The 17,604-nt window shown below is 38.5% G+C and overlaps 1 protein-coding gene across 1 annotated transcript in view; it reads right to left on the bottom strand.

The window, feature by feature from the left end:
- Positions 1-3,728: 3,728 nt before the first annotated feature.
- OSTN (osteocrin) overlaps positions 3,729-17,604 on the bottom strand; it is a 32,387-nt gene continuing 18,511 nt past the window's right edge. Inside the window, exons 4-5 of the mRNA XM_038749829.1 lie at positions 7,784-7,880; positions 3,729-3,773 (exon numbers count right to left, since the gene is read on the bottom strand). Coding sequence (XP_038605757.1) covers positions 7,796-7,880 — 85 coding nt within the window. The 3' untranslated portion in view covers positions 3,729-3,773; positions 7,784-7,795. The remainder of the gene's footprint in view (positions 3,774-7,783; positions 7,881-17,604) is intronic.

A 17,604-nucleotide genomic window follows, 5' to 3' on the forward strand; every position in this document is an offset into this window, starting at 1 on the left:
AAACGAAGTACTTAGTTTGACTGTTATTACGTTGAAGGGAGGCGTCCTAAAAATAACAAGATAAAGGTAGAGCCACACCCTTCCTACATTCTGTAGTGTTGCTTGCAAAAGCAGTTCATCAATATTATCCCAGTGGTTCAAATCAATCAATCAATCATGTCCATTGAACACCTACTGTCTGCAGAGTATTGTACTAAGCATTTGGGAAAATATTATAGAGTTAGAAGGCATCAACTTCAAGGAGTTATCAATCTAGCAGGTTTGAAAGAAAAAATTCAGTGGCCCAAACCCTGTATAGAGGCAGTAAGGACTCAGCAGACCTGGGTTCTAATGCCACCTCAGCTTTTGGCCTGCTCTGTGACCTTGTGTCCTTGACCAAGTCACAGCATAATTGAGCCCCAGGATCCAGCCCCAAAGGTATTGTGAGACTAAAATGTAACAAATGGTGTGCGAGCACTTTTGAAAAAAATAAAAGGGCTATAATATTATAGATGTGAAACAATTTAATCCAAAGTCTGTAAGTTGTTACTTAGTTCACAGTAATACTATGTAAAAATTATGTTCAAAAATTTTGAAATTCTCACCTTAAATGGGAATAGACTCAATGTTCAATGTTCTTGATGTTATTATCCCCTATTGTGTATAGGAAACAAATAATGCTTGTAGACTATCTCCCAAATAGTTTATTTGTATATTAATATTAAAAAACAATTTTTTCCAACCAGACGAGAAAGATCTTGTAGAGAGATACTGGCTTTACTTCTCAAAGCATTTCTGTGCAGGGAGATGAATAAATTTTAAAATAAAAAGGTCATTTTTGGCTGGGGAAGTGTTTGGCCATAGTTCACTGCATGTCAAATTTCAGCCCTGGATTGGAAAAGCTGGCACCAGCCCATACCAACTATTTTCTATTGGCCTTACCCTAGCTTAAATCAGCAGTACCAGACATGAACTGCCTTAAGGCGAACAATGCAATATCTTCAGATTGGCTTGGGTCATTCCAGCTCTAAATAAAAATCATTTGGGAATTACAATTTGAATATATTTGCAATTACACTACAATTTCCAAGAACTAACACTTTAGTATCCAAGAAGGATACAGTCGCAGCTGCAAGAACACCTCGAAAGTGAACAACTGACTCCTAGAAAATATTTTTCCTAAATCCTAAAGTTACCAACACAATCTGTATTCTGAATGAATGGTTCTTTTCACAGCATATCTACTCTAGCGACAATGTAAAGTCATTTTAGCTCTTGCGATGTTGCCTAAGGGTACTTCCCCAATCCTCGCTTGGCTTCATTCTCAGATGATGTGACTGCCATAAGATACCCATTCTTGACTTATGGGTCTATGGATTTTTGGGACTCCAAGTCTCAGCAGGGGCACAGAAATTGCTGTAGATGTATTGTACCTTGGTGCCACAGGAAGAACTTTCTATCTTCCTCAGATGGAGAAGACCTGAAATTGATAGTGAACAGCAAACTCAAGCCTATGAGTCAGTCCTGACATTCTGTGGCATGGACTATGCTCTAGCTAGTATATTAGAATACAGATTGCTCCTCAAAAAGTGTATTGGCTATGTGAGATGAATAGAGAGAACTCTTATTTAGGCAACAAAACAAATTGATACCATGTAGTTCAAGCCAAAAAAATAACCAGGAGTATGAGGCATTGAGACATTTGGCCTGTCACACCTAAGAATATACTGCACTATAAATAAATGACTAATATAAATATCATGAGTAGTAGCCATGAATTAGCCACTTCATGGGAATACAGGAATATAGAAGTCTACTTTATGCATAATAAAAGCACTGTACGAAATCCTGGTATCATCACCTTGTGTTTACTAACTTCCATGCAGTATTAAAAATATCCAGGATCATCCAGGTTTTCTATAGGAGCAATAATGCTATTCAAGCAAGCCTTTTTGCTATGATTTTCCATAAATATTAATTTAAAATTGAATGCTTCTATGCAGTGAGCTCCAAAACATTTTGCTTTGAAGAACTAAAACTTATTTCAGAGGCTTGTGGAGGAAAAAAGAAAGTGACACAAAACAGAAGTAGATAACTAAATATTGGCCTAATACCCCAGGCGATGTCAATCACTATCCTAAACTAAGATACAGAAACTCCACCCTTGAGACCCCTATTTAAATACCTCTTTCTCGCTTCCAGTTTTGAAACAGAGAGATAATATATGATTTGGGTAATGAAATCCATTAAAAATATGAATTAAAGCATATTGTGGCTAACAGCTTAAAAATGAGAGCTATTTTAACAGGCACTTTGCATCCTACAAACACAATTGGACTTTTCAATTGGTAATCTTTGATCCCCAAAGAGTGATTCCAACTGGAAAATTCTTCTCCTAAAAGGAGACTTCAAAAGATGTATTTTTAGCTCAGTTTTGAGAAAGGAAAAGATTAACCGAAGTAGATAACATGTCAAGTTGTATGTCTTATTTTTAGTATTGTTTAGTTTCTAGGAAATCAAGATTTCTGAAATTGTATCAGTCATTTCCACTATGTATTAACACAATGTAGTGGTTAAACATTACAATACTAAAAGAGGGCAATTTGTAATGGGTAAAAAAATAAATTCCTATCAACTTGATGGAGAATTTTGGAGCATATGCTTTAATCCATGGCAGGTGCCTAGGACACTGACTATATAATTAAAATGGCTCTTAACCCATTCAATTGACTTTTTTATTGGCAGACTATCCTGTAGTGCCTGGGGCTTATACATGATTACACCTATCTTTCATTTTTCATTAGTACCTTCATTTTTCCTCCTATTTCCCCTGGTTTTAATATCTAGTTTGTTTCCTCTTATAAAACCATCATTTCATTTAGTTACCTTCAAAATTACAAAATATAATTCCATTTGATCCTTTTTTTCTTAAATTTTACCTTCCCAGTGCTAGTGCACTACTTTATAATTATAGGTGATCTTTTTTTTTAATGTTCCTTTTTTGTCCTAATGAACGTTTCACCCATATGTTTTCAGTTTACTTCTCCACAATTCCCTAGGAATAAGGTGGTACTCTCCTTTCCCAATACTTTTATCCTGAAAGGAGCTCCCCAAGTTCTCAGTTTTTCATATTTTTGAAATCTGTCCTATTAAGAGCAGTCAGTGTTTAATCTGGATCATTATGAAACTTTGGAAAGTTGCCCACAGAACATTCATCTGAGAAGTGAATAGCTTTAATCTGATGAAGGCATTTTTCCTATCCTGCATGGTGTGGGTGGCTACAGAATATTAACTATCAATTACCCATCAAATTTCAGGGTCTCTCAAATATGTCCAAGGTTCTTACAGAAGAGGAGTGCATGCTTCTATGCAAGTGACAACACTAATTTTTTTTAAAAAAATTATATCATGAATTTTTACAAAGCAGATTTATATCTTTGAAGGCAACCAGAAGTGAACTGCAATGCATGATTAAATCATTGTACTGCAGGTTCTTATACAAATGATCCTTTCTTTATATTGCTAACAGGGATTTGGAAGAGCAAATAGGCCTGGAAAAATCTTAAAATTTTGTTTTAAAAAAGTGCCAAGCAGGGAAATTATATACATATTTCAACTGTGGGAGTGACAGTTTTTGGGTCCAATATGCTGTGTAGATTATTCCTTGAAAGGTGATGTGAAAAGCATTGTACAGGAGGTCAGTTCCTGAAACATTAAATCATTAATCAATGACAAGAGGCTTCTCTGAAGCCCCTTCCAATGTTTCTGTGACATTTCATTCTGGGAGGTTGCACCTGGGGAAATAAAAATGGAAATTTTAAAGTCAACAAGAAAACAACATTGGTACTCTGAAGGAAGTCTAGATAATAAAAAAAAAAACCTACTATGGAATTTATTAAATGCTTAACGAATGCCAAGCACTGTGCTAAGCACTGGGATAGATACAATATAATCAGACACAATCACTGACCCACATGGGGCTCAAAGTTGACATAGGAGGGAGATTAGGTATTGTAGAAGAGAAGCAATGTAGCATAGTGGGTAGAGCAGAGATCTGGGAGTCGGACGGGCATGGGTTCTTATCCCGGCCCTACAACTTGTGTGTTGTGTGACTTTGGGCAAGTTACTTAACTTCTCTGTGCCTCAGTTACCTCACCTGTAAAGTGGGGATTAAAACTGTGTCGTTTACATGGGACAGGGACTGTGTCCAACCTGACTTGCTTGTATCTACCTCAGGGCTTAATACAGTGCCTGGTACATAGTAAGTGCTCAATAAATACCACAGTTTTTCCCTCTAGACTGTAAACCCGTTGTGGGCAGGGAATGTGTCTGCTTATTGTTGTATTGTACTATCCCAAGCACTTAGTACAATGCTCTTCACCTAGTAAGCATTCAATAAAAATGATTGAATGAATGAGTCCCCATTTTACAGGTGAGAAAGCTGAGGCACAGAGAAGTTAAGTGACTTGCCTAAAGTCACACACAGCAAGCCAGTGGTAGATCTAGGATTAAAATCTGGGTTTCCTGACTTCCAGTTCTGTGTCTTTCCACTAGGCCACGGTGTCACCAAACATTCTGAGTTTTGGGGAGTTTATTCAGAGGCAGTGGGAGATATGTCAAGTATCTGCCACCATTTGCCAGGTGGGTTCTAGTCTCCTTGGCCTGGGCACAGGCCAATTCAATGCTCTGACTGCCCCCTCTTCATCTGGTATAACCCTAACATATCTCTTAACATATGAGAAGCAGCGTGGCTCAGTGGAAAGAGCCCGGGCTTGGGAGCCAGAGGTCATGGGTTCTAATACCGGCTCTACCACTTGTCAGCTGTGTGACTTTGGGCAAATCAGTTCACTTCTCTGTGCTCACAGTATTAAGACTGTGAGCCCCACTTGGGACAACCTGATCACCTTGTATCCCTCCCCAGTGCTTAGAACAGTACTTTGCACATAATAAGCGCTTAACAAATGCCACCACCATCATCATCATCATCTCCGCTCCTGTAAAGCTATACACCCTGGTGACAGCATCAAATTCCTCAGGTAAAAAGGGCAAGTGACTGATAGCCTGTCTGATCAACATCATCATCATCAATCGTATTTATTGAGCACTACTGTGTGCAGAGCACTGTACTAAGCACTTGGGAAGTACAAGTTGGCAACATATAGAGACAGTCCCTACCCAACAGTGCGCTCACAGTCTGATGTAAGCTCTCTTATTCTCCCTTTTCATGGTCAATCTGGGTTCAGCAGGTGGGAAGAGCAGAAGCCAGAGCAGAAGGTAATATGTGAAAAACTGCATCTTCACCCTTCCAGTCCATTGATCACTGATCATATCTGTACTAAATCTTCATGAGACCATTCTGAATGAAGAGCCAGGTTAATGTTTGAAATGCAGAATGGGCATCAGGTAGAAAGAGAATGAGGCAGCTGTCTCAGGGTTATTGAGGCAGCGTGGCCTAGATGTAATAATGCAGGCCTGGGAGCCAGAAGACCAGGCTCTGCCACTTGCCTAATTGGCAAGGCATTTAACTTCTATGTGGCTCAGTTTCCCCATCTGAAAATGGGGATAACAAGCCTTTTCTTCTCCCTCTTAGACTGTGAATCCATGTGGGCAGAAGGGCACGGGGGCATTTTAGCAATCAGTGGTATCTTCTGAGCACTAACTGTGTTCATGAGCACTGTACTCAGCACTTGGGAGAGTACAATACAAAAGAGTTGGTAGAACATTCCCTGCCCATAAGAAGCATAGAGTCTGGAGGCAAAGGGCCTCTATAAGCACTTGGAGCACTGTGCTCTATTACTCTATTCATTTATTTATTTTATTTGTACATATTTATTCTATTATTTATTTTATTTTGTTAATATGTTTTGTCTTGTTGTCTGTCTCCCCCTCCTATACTGTGAGCCCACTGTCAGGTAGGGACCGTCTCTAGATGTTGCCAACTTGGACTTCCCAAGTGCTTAGTACAGTGCTCTGCATACAGTAGGCGCTCAATAAATACGATTGAATGAATGAATGAATGAATGAAAGGGCAAAGAAGTGCAAAGGTGCCTTTTCGGCCATATGAAAATTGTCTTTTCCCCCCCTATATTGCAGCTATATTCTGCAATTAATACTTGGTCTAATTGCAGAAAGAAATGCAAAGAGTAAGCTTTATAGAAACATAGACTTTACATTATTAAAAGTGAAATACCAGGTTCATTGAAAAATTTAGAATAAGATAAAATTCACCATAGATATGAGTCAAGCTGGTAATTTAGCCCAGGTTTGCCCAAAGTTTTCAGAAAATTTGTGGGTGGTTTTTAGATGGAAAACTTCTTCCTCTCCTTCTTTCTCCTAAAACCTTATTCTTACAGTGGAAGAATAGTTTTGAATTGAATGGGGCAGTTTCGATTGGTTTCGACCTCAAACAGCTAAAGCGAAAGTGGTTTAGGCTGAGTTTCACTTTGAGTTTTAGTACGTAAAGTGAAACTCAAAAGGTGAAAACCGCCAAACATGTTTCAATAAAGGTCAAGTTGCCATAGAAGTGAAATGTGTATTTCCTCAAAGCTGAGGTCACAGCATTAGATTTATCTAGAAGTGTTTAAGTGGTACAAAGGCTGCTGATTTAGAAAAAGGACTCTTCCTCCTTCGGCTCCAGAAGCACACTATATCAGCATTGTCATGGATCACTTCACCCAGTACCTGAATACTAGGAAGTCATAAGAAACAGTTGAGAAACTATAGGGAAAAAGTAAGTGAATAATAAAGCATATTGATAAAAAGAAATCAAAGATATAGATACTAATTAAGACAGGAGGCATTTGAATACTTTTAAAAAAACAGGTGAATTAAGCTTTAGGAATTTGCCTAAATCGCAAAAATGTGGATTAAGATTGACATTAAGAATTTCATGGGGTTTTAAATTGATGCCTTGAAATTAATGACCCACTTAATGTTACCATCTGATAGAAGAGGAAATGGGGGTGTGAAGAAGAATGCCACCTTACCCTTCCCAACTCATTCAAATTTTGAAGTTAACCCTGTTCAGAAAGCTTTGAGTAAGAAGCCCGGAGAGTAAATCATCATCATCATCAATCGTATTTATTGAGCGCTTACTGTGTGCAGGGCAATGTACTAAGCGCTTGGGAAGTACAAGTTGGCAACATATAGAGACAGTCCCTACCCAACAGTGGGCTCACAGTCTAAAAGGGGGAGACAGAGAACAAAACCAAACATACTAACAAAATAAAATAGAATAGATATGTACAAGTAAAATAAATAAATAAATAGAGTAATAAATATGTACAAACATATATACATATACACAGGTGTATATGCTCTTTGGCACTAATGCAGAATTCTGCTACTTTTCCTATAACCTGGAAGTTTGGGGTCTGGAGGACTGAAGCAGAATGTCTTTGGAAAGCACCCTTTTCTTTGAAGATTTCTTGACACTTTCCATTCTGGTACTGAGTCTAATTATTCGGTCAGACAAACTACAGGAATACCAACAGGAAGATGAATGAAAATGGAATTAGGAAGCCACCCAAAACATGTGAGCACGTGGGAAAAATAATGTCCTCCTTCATATCTGTAGAACCTATTCAAGACTGCACTCACTTTTCTCTTTTCAGATAAATTTATCAATTGATTACTAATTAATTGTTTTATTAATTTCCACAGGTATTTGTTAATCCTCTAGGATGAGATGAAAAAATTTGCAAGTAAAATAGGAAAGAGAATGTGTCAAGTAAGAACATTACTCAGTCTATTGTTGATTACCTTCAGAGAGGCTTGGATCAATTCTTAAAGAAACTACACTTACATATGGATTCTGTTAACCCCTGGTGTTAGCAAGACGGTTTGTGCCAATCCGATCTACGGGAACACCAAATCGTCTTTTGGGAAGCTGTACTACTTTCCTACAACAAAAAAAGACCACACACACACACACAAAAAGAAATATGAGAAAAGCCTCCTGAAAACCAATGTATACATGCTTCTTCACATTCACTTTATGCATATACAGGAAATGTGCTTCTCCAGATATCTTTTGCTCGCTTAAAAAGACATTTTAAATGCAGAAGTATTAGTGTTATTACTTGTTCATTTGATCAATCACTTAAACCTACCTAGATGACAACATAAACAACCTTGCTACTAATTGTTATGAAACTCAAATTTCCCTTGCACTATTATGATTCTCTTGCTGAGATAGGGGAATAGAAATGTCTAACACAATACTATCCTGAATTTATATAGTGCTCTTTTATTTTTCACAAAACACTTTTTATTCCATCTAATATATTCTCAAAATAACCCTGTGAGGTAAGGGAGCAAATATACTCCCTTATATTATATATTTTAAATTTTTTCCATTTTATATTTTACAAATGGGGAAAAAAAGACACAGGTTTGAGATGACATGAGGATAGTGGCAAAGCAGGACCTCAAACCTAGGTTTTCTAACTCACAGACCTATGTACTAATTACTAGACTATATTGCCTTCCAAACTAACAGTTGGTCAACACATTTATGGGGGGCTCCCTGAGAGCAGTAAAGTTAAAAGTTATCCTTCCATTTGAAGATGATGGTATTGACATCAAGCTACATCCTGGGATGTGAGTGTCTTGGAGAAAGAATCTCTGGCACACTTATATACTTGTCTTCTTGAGTAGGTGGGATATATGTTAAACTAAAAGCACACTCCATATAAAAAAACCTTATACTCTAAAGAAGGAGACAAAATACAATTAGTTGAAAAGGGTGGGTTTGTAGAGGAAATGCTTCCTTCCAGAGGAAGAAGAGAGGAAGTTGGTTTTGGTAACAGGAGCAGGCGGTTATTCGAAGTATGGGGCCACTGGGACAAAAGATGGTGGGATCAGTGTGGTAGGCTAAAATAAGGCAATCTAGGCTGGAGTTAGTGTAGACTGGAATACAGAGAACAGCAGGCACAGAGAGAGATAGAGGCAAACCAGCTGGGGATTCACAAAGTAATGATCAGAATTTGCTATTTAATCCTGAGGACATGTATTATTTGCTTGACATTTCAAATCTTGTTAGAAAACATTCTTTCTGCATTAACTGTTTGGCTGAGCTGTATGCACCTATTATATTTTCCTTTTCCTTCACGATTTTAATTTCAGGAAGGCTGCATTAGCCACACTTGCAAGGGTAGATGAGATCTTGTCAGTAGCCTCGTATTTCAAAATGAAGGATGGTAACCAGACTTCAGTCAGGCCCTTCTCCAACTGGGCAGAGTGAGGAAGTGGTAGCATCCTGAGACCTCAGCTGCCCTTTCTCCACTGGAGCATAAGTCCCAACATCCAGGAGTTGGACCACCCAGTATCTTCACACCTCCTGGGGTCCCCAGTAGACAAATTCAGGTGGGCAGCATCAGTTTCCACCTTTTAATAATAATAATAATAATAATGGTATTCGTTAAGTGCTTACTGTGTGCAAAGCACTGTTCTAAGCACTGGAGGGGATACAAGTGATCAGATTGTCCCACATGGGGCTCACAGTCTTAATCCCCATTTTACAGGTGAGGTAACTGAGGCACAGAGAATTTAAGTGACTTGCCCAAAGTCACACAGCTGACAAGTGGTGGAGCCGGGATTAGAACCCATGACCTCTGACTCTGGACTGTAGGGCTATAGGGCTGTGGCAGTTGCAGCTGTTGGATTTTGAAAAGCCTTGCCTTAGTAGGGAGATTACCGGAACTCTGTCCTTTAGGCGCGTGCTCTATTTTATATTTTATTCATTGTGATGCTTGCCTTTTTATGTTGTTTTCCTGTTTTCATCATTTCAATCTTTCCTTATGTGTCTATCATCAACCCACATCCCTATCCAACACAGCTGCCCCTGATTCTTAGATTATGAGCCCCTTGTGGGGCCAGGGACCCTATCTAATTTTTGTCCTTGTTCATTTCCCAATGCTTAACATAATGTTTTGCATGTAGTTAGTATTCCTGATGAACATTAATAAATAATGAATGATATGATTACAGAAACTGCATCACTACATCTTCAAATCAATTTGAAATCAAGAAGGTTTGTTAACTTTGTTAAACCTTCTTCTAAAAAAGAATTTTGGATGGAATCAGACTTGTGATCATCCTTAGCTGCAAGATGTATTTAGACTAACCCAAGATGCCGTGTTTCCTGCATTTCATTTATGTCAATATTTGGGGAGCAAGATCTATACTGACTGGGGAAAAAAGTTAAATGTCAAATTAGCATTAGGATATTTAAATCATGTCAATTTGGTACCTTGTCTGCACTGCAGCAGTATCCATAAAACCATCTAATTCAGTATTACCAAACTTCACAGCTTTGTTTCCATAAACAATATTGCATAACTTTTATAAATCTGCTTTTTTTTTGGCACAGAGCTCTGCTTTATTGATTCACATACTGTTCACCTCTGCTTCCGCCTTTAATTTTGTCTACTGTTAATATATTAATCTCTACTGCTACTAAATCCATAAATATAATTTTTAACACTATCCTCCTCGTTGATGAGTACCTATTCTGTGCCAGGAAATAAACTAAACACAATAAATAAAACAAGATCCCTGCCTCAAAGCTCCAGTAGTTTAGACCACTAAGCTAGCCACAGTTCTGCTATTTATACCGGGCTATCTGGTTTTCAGCTAGCCCGACCCCTACCTAGAACCAGTATAGTATTTTAGGCTTTTATGACTGATTTTTGATGCGGGGACTTCCTTCACCATAGCTCATGCAGTCCAGGTTCTGTGGTTCAGCTGTTGCATCAAGACTTGATGTAGACTAAGGAGGGGAACTCAAGGATCCAGGAGCAATGGAGAGAAAGAAGATTTGGGAACCCCAGATAAGTTCTCTACTTTTAGGTCAATTTGGGTCCAGTAGAGAGAACATTTGCAAGATGGTGACCGTGTGACATCATTAAGTTACACTATGCACAGGTGGGATTGTGCCATTGCTGGCCACCCTATAGACACAACTGACAAAGAAAACATATGGGATGGCAGATTATTACTTTACCTCAAAAAACCACATTTATAACATATGCATAACAACTGTATATATGGAATCTTAACTTTTCTGTCCTTACATCCTTTCCCTGTCCTCCGAGTTTTCTTATTGGGCACCATGACCCTATCATCTGAGTTACTCTTCTTCATTTATTCATTCATTCATTCAACCATATTTATTGAGTGCTTACTGTGTACAAAGCACTGTACTAAGCACTTGGGAGAGTGCAATACAACAATAAGCAGACACATTCTCTGCCCTCAATGAGCTCACCGTATTGAGGGGGAGACAAATCCCAAATCTCAGGCAGGAACACTGCACCCCTCAGTTGTAAGGGTTATATTGAATTCCTGGAGACTGCAAGCTCGTTATGGGCAGTGAACATGTCCACTAATTCTGTTGCATTGTGCTTTACCAAGCGCTTAGTACATGCTCTGCACATAGTAAGTATTCAATAAATATCACATATGAGCCTAGCACAGCAATCAGGAAAAATGTTGTGCTTACTAAACAGAAACATGGGGATAATTAGGATACCAAGAGACAGAAACAGGTATTGGAAATCAGAAACCTATAGCCAGCCAAAGGAAAATCTTGAGGTGAATACAATGTGAACACAATGAGAAGCAGCGTAAACTAGTGGATAGAGCATAGGCCTAGGAGTCAAAAAGACCTGGAGACTAATCCCAGTTCTGCCACTTGTCCACTCTGTGATTTTGGGTAAGTCACTTAACTTCTGTAAAACAGGGATTAAGACTGTGAACCCCATGTGGGACAGAAACAGTGCTTGCTACATATTAAGCACTTAACAAGTATTAGAATTGTAGTTATTATTATTCTCTTTGCCTTAGTTACCTCATCTGCAAAATAAGGATTAAGACCATGAGCCCTGTGTGGCACAAATACTGTGTTCAACCTGATTATCTTGTATCTATCCCAGCCCTTAGCACAGTGTTCAACACACAGCAAGCACTTTAACAAATACCATAAAAATGTGGAGTGATTTATTTTAGAACACTGATGGGCTCTTTTTCAGCGGCATCATTTTAATTCCAACTGTAACTCTTCTTTATCTCCCTGATTAACAATGTAGATCTGAGACTGCAAAATGACCTCTAATTGGATTCTCTGTTCATGAATTCCTGCTGTTCTCATGACTCTAGAATGATAAGCATTTTATGATAAGCATAAGAATGGAGAAGCAGCGTGGCTTAGTAGAAAGAGCATGGGCTTGGGAGTCAGAGGTCATGGGTTCAAATCCTGGCTCTGCCAATTGTCAGCTGTGTGACTTTGGGCAAGTCACTTCACTTCTTGGTGCCTCAGTTCCCTCATCTGTAAAATGAGGATTAAGACTGTGAACACCACGTGGGACAACCTGATCACCTTGTATCCTCCCCAGCACTTAGAACAGGGCTTTGCACATAGTAAGCACTTAACAAATGCCATCATTATTATTATAAATGCAAAGTAGAACTAAAAAGAATCTTTACCTACCTTTTATTGTTAATGATTATATTTGCATTGCCCCTACCTGAAGTGTGTACTTGATACTTATTTGAGATTTGGAATCCAAATGCAACATTTACTTTTTAAAGGGTGCCATGGAAATGTATCCACTAAATTATGTCAGTTATATTTTTTGAGTGCTTATTGTGTGCAGAGCACTAGAACAGTGCTTGACACATAGTAAACCCTTAATACCATTATTATTACTATTGTCATTATTATTACACCATATTTGGGAGAGAACAATAAAATATGATCAAATCTTCAAATTGATAGGAGCAGAACTGTCCATTCTATGACCTACCATGGAATGTTAATTCAGCTCTCTTGCTAATTCTTCCTGACCATTTTCTCCTCCTGATATCCTGGTCTCTCATCAGAGAAGTGTTGCTCCTAGCCCTTACTAGTGGGAGCAACAAAAACGGTAGAGAAAATGGATGGACAGTAGGCAGGTTTGCAGGTGAGAAGCTGAAGAGGCATCAGGGACCGGAAAGGGAGAGACATTATAGTGGCTCATATGGCTTGCAGTTCCCTCCTCATAATAACAATAATAATAAGAATTGCGGTATTTGTTAAGCACTTACTATGTGCCAAGCACTGTGCTGAGTGCTGCGGCACATATATAATAATTGGGGACTTACAGTCTAAGTAGGAGGGAGAACATATATTGAATTCCCATTTCTCAGAGGAGGAAACTGAGGCACAGAAAAGTTAAGTGACTTGCTCAAGGTCACACAGCAGGTGGATGTAGGATTAGAATCCAGAATCTGGGAAGCAGCATGGCCTGGTGAAAAAAGTATGGGCCTGAGAGTCAAAGGACCTAGGTTCTAATTCTGTCTCTGCAGCTTTCTTCTGTATGACCCTGGGCAAGTAGCTTAAATTCTCTGTGCCTTAGTTTCCTCAGCCATAAGTAAAATGGGTATTAAATCCTAGTCCCTCCTATTTAGATTGTGAGTCCCATTTATGACAGGTACTGTATGCAACCTAATTAATGTTTACCTACCCCAGTGCTTAGAACAGTGCTTGCTTGACACATAGTAAACTCTTAACAAATACCATTAAAAAAATTACCTGACACTCAGGCCTGTGCTCTTTCCACTAGTCACACTACTCACTTTGGCCAAATCCTTGTCTTTGTTCTTACTAGGGCAACCTGGAATCCTTCAGTGCAATAATTTGATTTCAACGGATTTATTATTGATTTTAGCAGCAGTTACTTTTGGTTCTTTTTTTTTCCCATTATGGGTGTGAGACTGTGAGCCCACTGTTGGGATGGGACTGTCTCTGTATGTTGCCAACTTGTACTTCCCAAGCTCTTAGTACAGTGCTCTGCACACAGTAAGCACTCAATAAATACGATTGATGATGATGATGATGTAATTTATTTTTTTCTAACAGCTCAGGGTTACTACATTGGCATCAGGTCGCTCATAGACCATAAACAGCAGCATGGCTGTTTATGGTCTATGCTGCTGCTGCTGGAGAAGCAGCATGGCTCAGTGGAAAGAGCATGGGCTTTGGAGTCAGAGGTCATGGATTCAAATCCCGGCTCCATCAACTGTCAGATGTGTGACTTTGGGCAAGTCACTTAACTTCTCTGTGCTTCAGTTAGCTCATCTGTAAAATGGGGATTAAAAGTGTGAGGCTCCCCCGTGGGACAATCTAATCACCTTGTAACCTCCCCAGTGCTTAGAACAGTGCTTTGCACATAGTGCTTAACAAATACCATTATTATTATTATTATAAACCATTTCTGAACAACTCTAACATGCTAGGTAATCATGGATTATGCATACAAGAGTCAAAATAGAGACAGTACTTCCTTAGAAGTTGCTAATAAAATAACTTTGTCTATCTTAGAGGTACCTCTTCTGTAACAGTGAATTACCTTGTTAAGCACAGGGTATGGTTATACGTATATTTGGGAAATGTGTCTGTTTATATGTGCAAGCAAAAGAGAACTGACTGCTTTTAAAAATACAGTCTGGATATGCCATAAGCAGAGATAGCTGTACAAATATATTGATGAGCTGTCTTGTGAGCCTTAAATTGTGCAGTCCCTAATTGCCCTAAAAAATGTTTTACTGGCTTTCATTTGATTTTAGTTTATTTTTTTAACTCAGAAGAAAGCCTGATGGGGAATAATAGCTACTCATTTATCAACCATTCCAGTGAAATAGCATCCCTTAAATCAGCTAAATAAAAACTGCAGAGAAGTGCTCTAAATTTCAAAACTCTACTGTCATAGAATACCAAATATTGGAAAATTTCATACTACCCATTTGCAAAACTACTAGTTCAATCATGCATAATTCACATTTTGCTCATTTTACGTTACTCAAAATATTTTTCATCAGTGAAGACTAGACTCATGGGAAACTTCTCCCTGTTTTTTAGTAATCCACTGCATTAAATCACAAAGTATTTTTTAAAACAAATAGAAAAAATGCCTCCCCTCATATGATAACATAAATAAATTTAAAAATTCTCCTTTCATTTATTCCTTTGGGCTGAGGGCATAGATAAAAATGAAAGGAAACGTTTTTCAGAATGATATGCAATAACCAAAATACAGATTTTAATGTAAGTAAATATTTGTATTGCAAACATAATGTAAGATATTATAAAATACAATATGAGACAAGCAATATTTCTCAAGGACAGATATTCAAAAATATTTTTGAATGTAATAAGATCCATTGTCCAAATTCTGTTATCATAATAGGTAAAGTTACCAGTACAATTGGGCTTTGAGTTTCAAACCCATTCGTATTATTAGCTTGTTTTGGGCTATTGCTCAAAGTTATCCTATGCCAAGAAGAGTTACTGAAGGACAACTTACATTCTTATGGATAGAGCTTTCTAAGAAGCCCAGAACAGAAATGACATGATTCGTGATGTCAGGATATTGCACACTTAGGAAATGGATGAGTCCAGCTCACTGCAGACCTCTCTAGTCTCATTTCAGGTCCTTGCTGCTCTGTGCCACCAGTACTATAACCCAGCAGGGACCAGACCCTGGATTTGGGCAGTCTGCAGGGATGACAGCAGCAAAAGGCCTTCCTTGCCTCTAGGGCAGCCTGGCTCTTGTCTCCAGAATGCTATATAGTCCCTGTCCACATCCATTGTTTCCTAGTAGAAAGAGCACAGACTTGGGAATCAAAGAACCTAGTCCTACCACTTGCCTTTTGTTTGACCATGAGCAAATCACTTCACTTTTCTGTGCCTCAACTTCCTCATCTCTAAAATGGAAATTCAATACCTCTTCTCCCTTCTACTTAGGCTGTGAGCTCCCTGTAGGATTGGGCTGTGTCTGACTTGATTATGTCGCATATTCCCCAGAGTTCAGTATAGTGCTTGGCACATAGTAAACACTTAACAAATAACATAATTATTCACTCTGGTAACCCAGCTCTCATAGCTCTAGGGCAGAACTGCCTTCTAACAGGAGTACCTGGCTAAACTACAATGGTCTGCCCAGCTGGAGCTGGTGGAAGAGAAACATCAGCCATGCTGTCCTGAAGCCAAGAAGCTTCCTCATCTCTAGATGCCTAGAAGTAATAGAAGTAAATATGTGCAAAGCACTTAAGCACTGGGAAAAAGAACAAAGATTATAAACTTCTTGAAGGCAAGAACATATCTACCAATATCTACCAACTCTCTCAGGTGCTTCATATAGATGGTCTGCACACAGTAAATGTTCAATAAATACCACTAATTGATTGTCTGAATAGAGGTAGATGAGGTCCCTCACCCTCAAGAAGCTCACAGTCTAAAATAAGGGAGGTGTGGCTGGTGATAAATGCACAAGGAAGGAGAAAATAAAATCAGAAAACAACATAAAAGATAAAAGTAGTTTAGGGTCTTCCTTGTTGAGGGGATTTGGTATATTCTCCACCTTTCTGCATATAGGTATTCTTCATGGACATCTGTACAGTGAACTTAAAATTATTGTTTTTATTCACATGCAAATAATTCTATTTATTTATACTAATGGCTGCTTACTCATTTTTATGTGTATATATCTATAATTCTATTTATATTAATGCCTGTTCACCTGTTTTGATGTCTGTTTCTCCTCTTCTAGACTGTGAGGCCGGTGTGGGCAGGGATTGTCTCTATTTCTGAACTGTACTTTCCAAGTTCTCAGTACAGTGCTCTGCACACAGTAAGTGCTCAATAAATATGATTGAATGAATGAAATAGAAGTGAGAATGTACGGGCACTGTAGATCCCTATCCCTTTTGTATCACTTTATGCCCTTGGGTCTGTACCCTTTAAGCACTTGACATTCACCCCACCCTCAACCCCAAAGCACCTATGTACATAGCCATAATGCATTTATTTATATCAATGTCTGTCTCCCCCTACAGACTGTAGGCTCCTTGAGGGCAGAGAATGTGTCTAACCAACTCTGTTGCATTGTACTGTCCCAAACACTAAGTACAGTGCTCTGTAAGCAGTTAACAATTAATAAATGCCACTGTTTGATTGATTCTGAATTATGTAAATTTGTAAGCAATCAATCAGTGGTCTTTATTGAGTTCTACTGTGTACATAGCACTCTACTAACCACTTGGGAAAGTACAATGTAATAGAGTTGGTCGAAGCAATCCCTGCCTTCAAGGAGATTATAGTCTACCAGGGGAGACAGACATTAAAATAAATTACAGTTATGGGAAATAGCAGAGTATAAGGCTATTTACATAAGTGCTGCAGGGATAGGATTTATCAAAATACCAAGCTAAGCCTTTTAGATTAGTTAATAATCAGAAAACTCCATCACACTGCTAAGGAAGTGAAAATGCACAGAGGATGTTTGATCCTATGAAATATGAGAAGAGAAAGCAAAAGATTTTGCCATCTTGGCAATATGATGATAGGCTGAAGAGGTTCTTCAAGGTGTGTCCATCTGGAACAAAGCTATGGGTTGGATAGACTCAGGGTCTTGAGATTAGTTTTGGTGCCAAAGACCGAAGAAGTGATTCCTGGAAAAAAATCTGCAGTCACTGTTGCTTTCCACATTTTGCACAATATCAATTGGAAAATAGTTGGACAGAGTGTGGGGAGTGGGCAAGTTGTTGCAGAAGGCTTTCTTTCTATCCTTTCATGAATAGAATGCT

This window comes from Tachyglossus aculeatus, chromosome 7, assembly GCF_015852505.1.
Source record: "Tachyglossus aculeatus isolate mTacAcu1 chromosome 7, mTacAcu1.pri, whole genome shotgun sequence".
Lineage (NCBI taxonomy): Eukaryota > Metazoa > Chordata > Mammalia > Monotremata > Tachyglossidae > Tachyglossus > Tachyglossus aculeatus.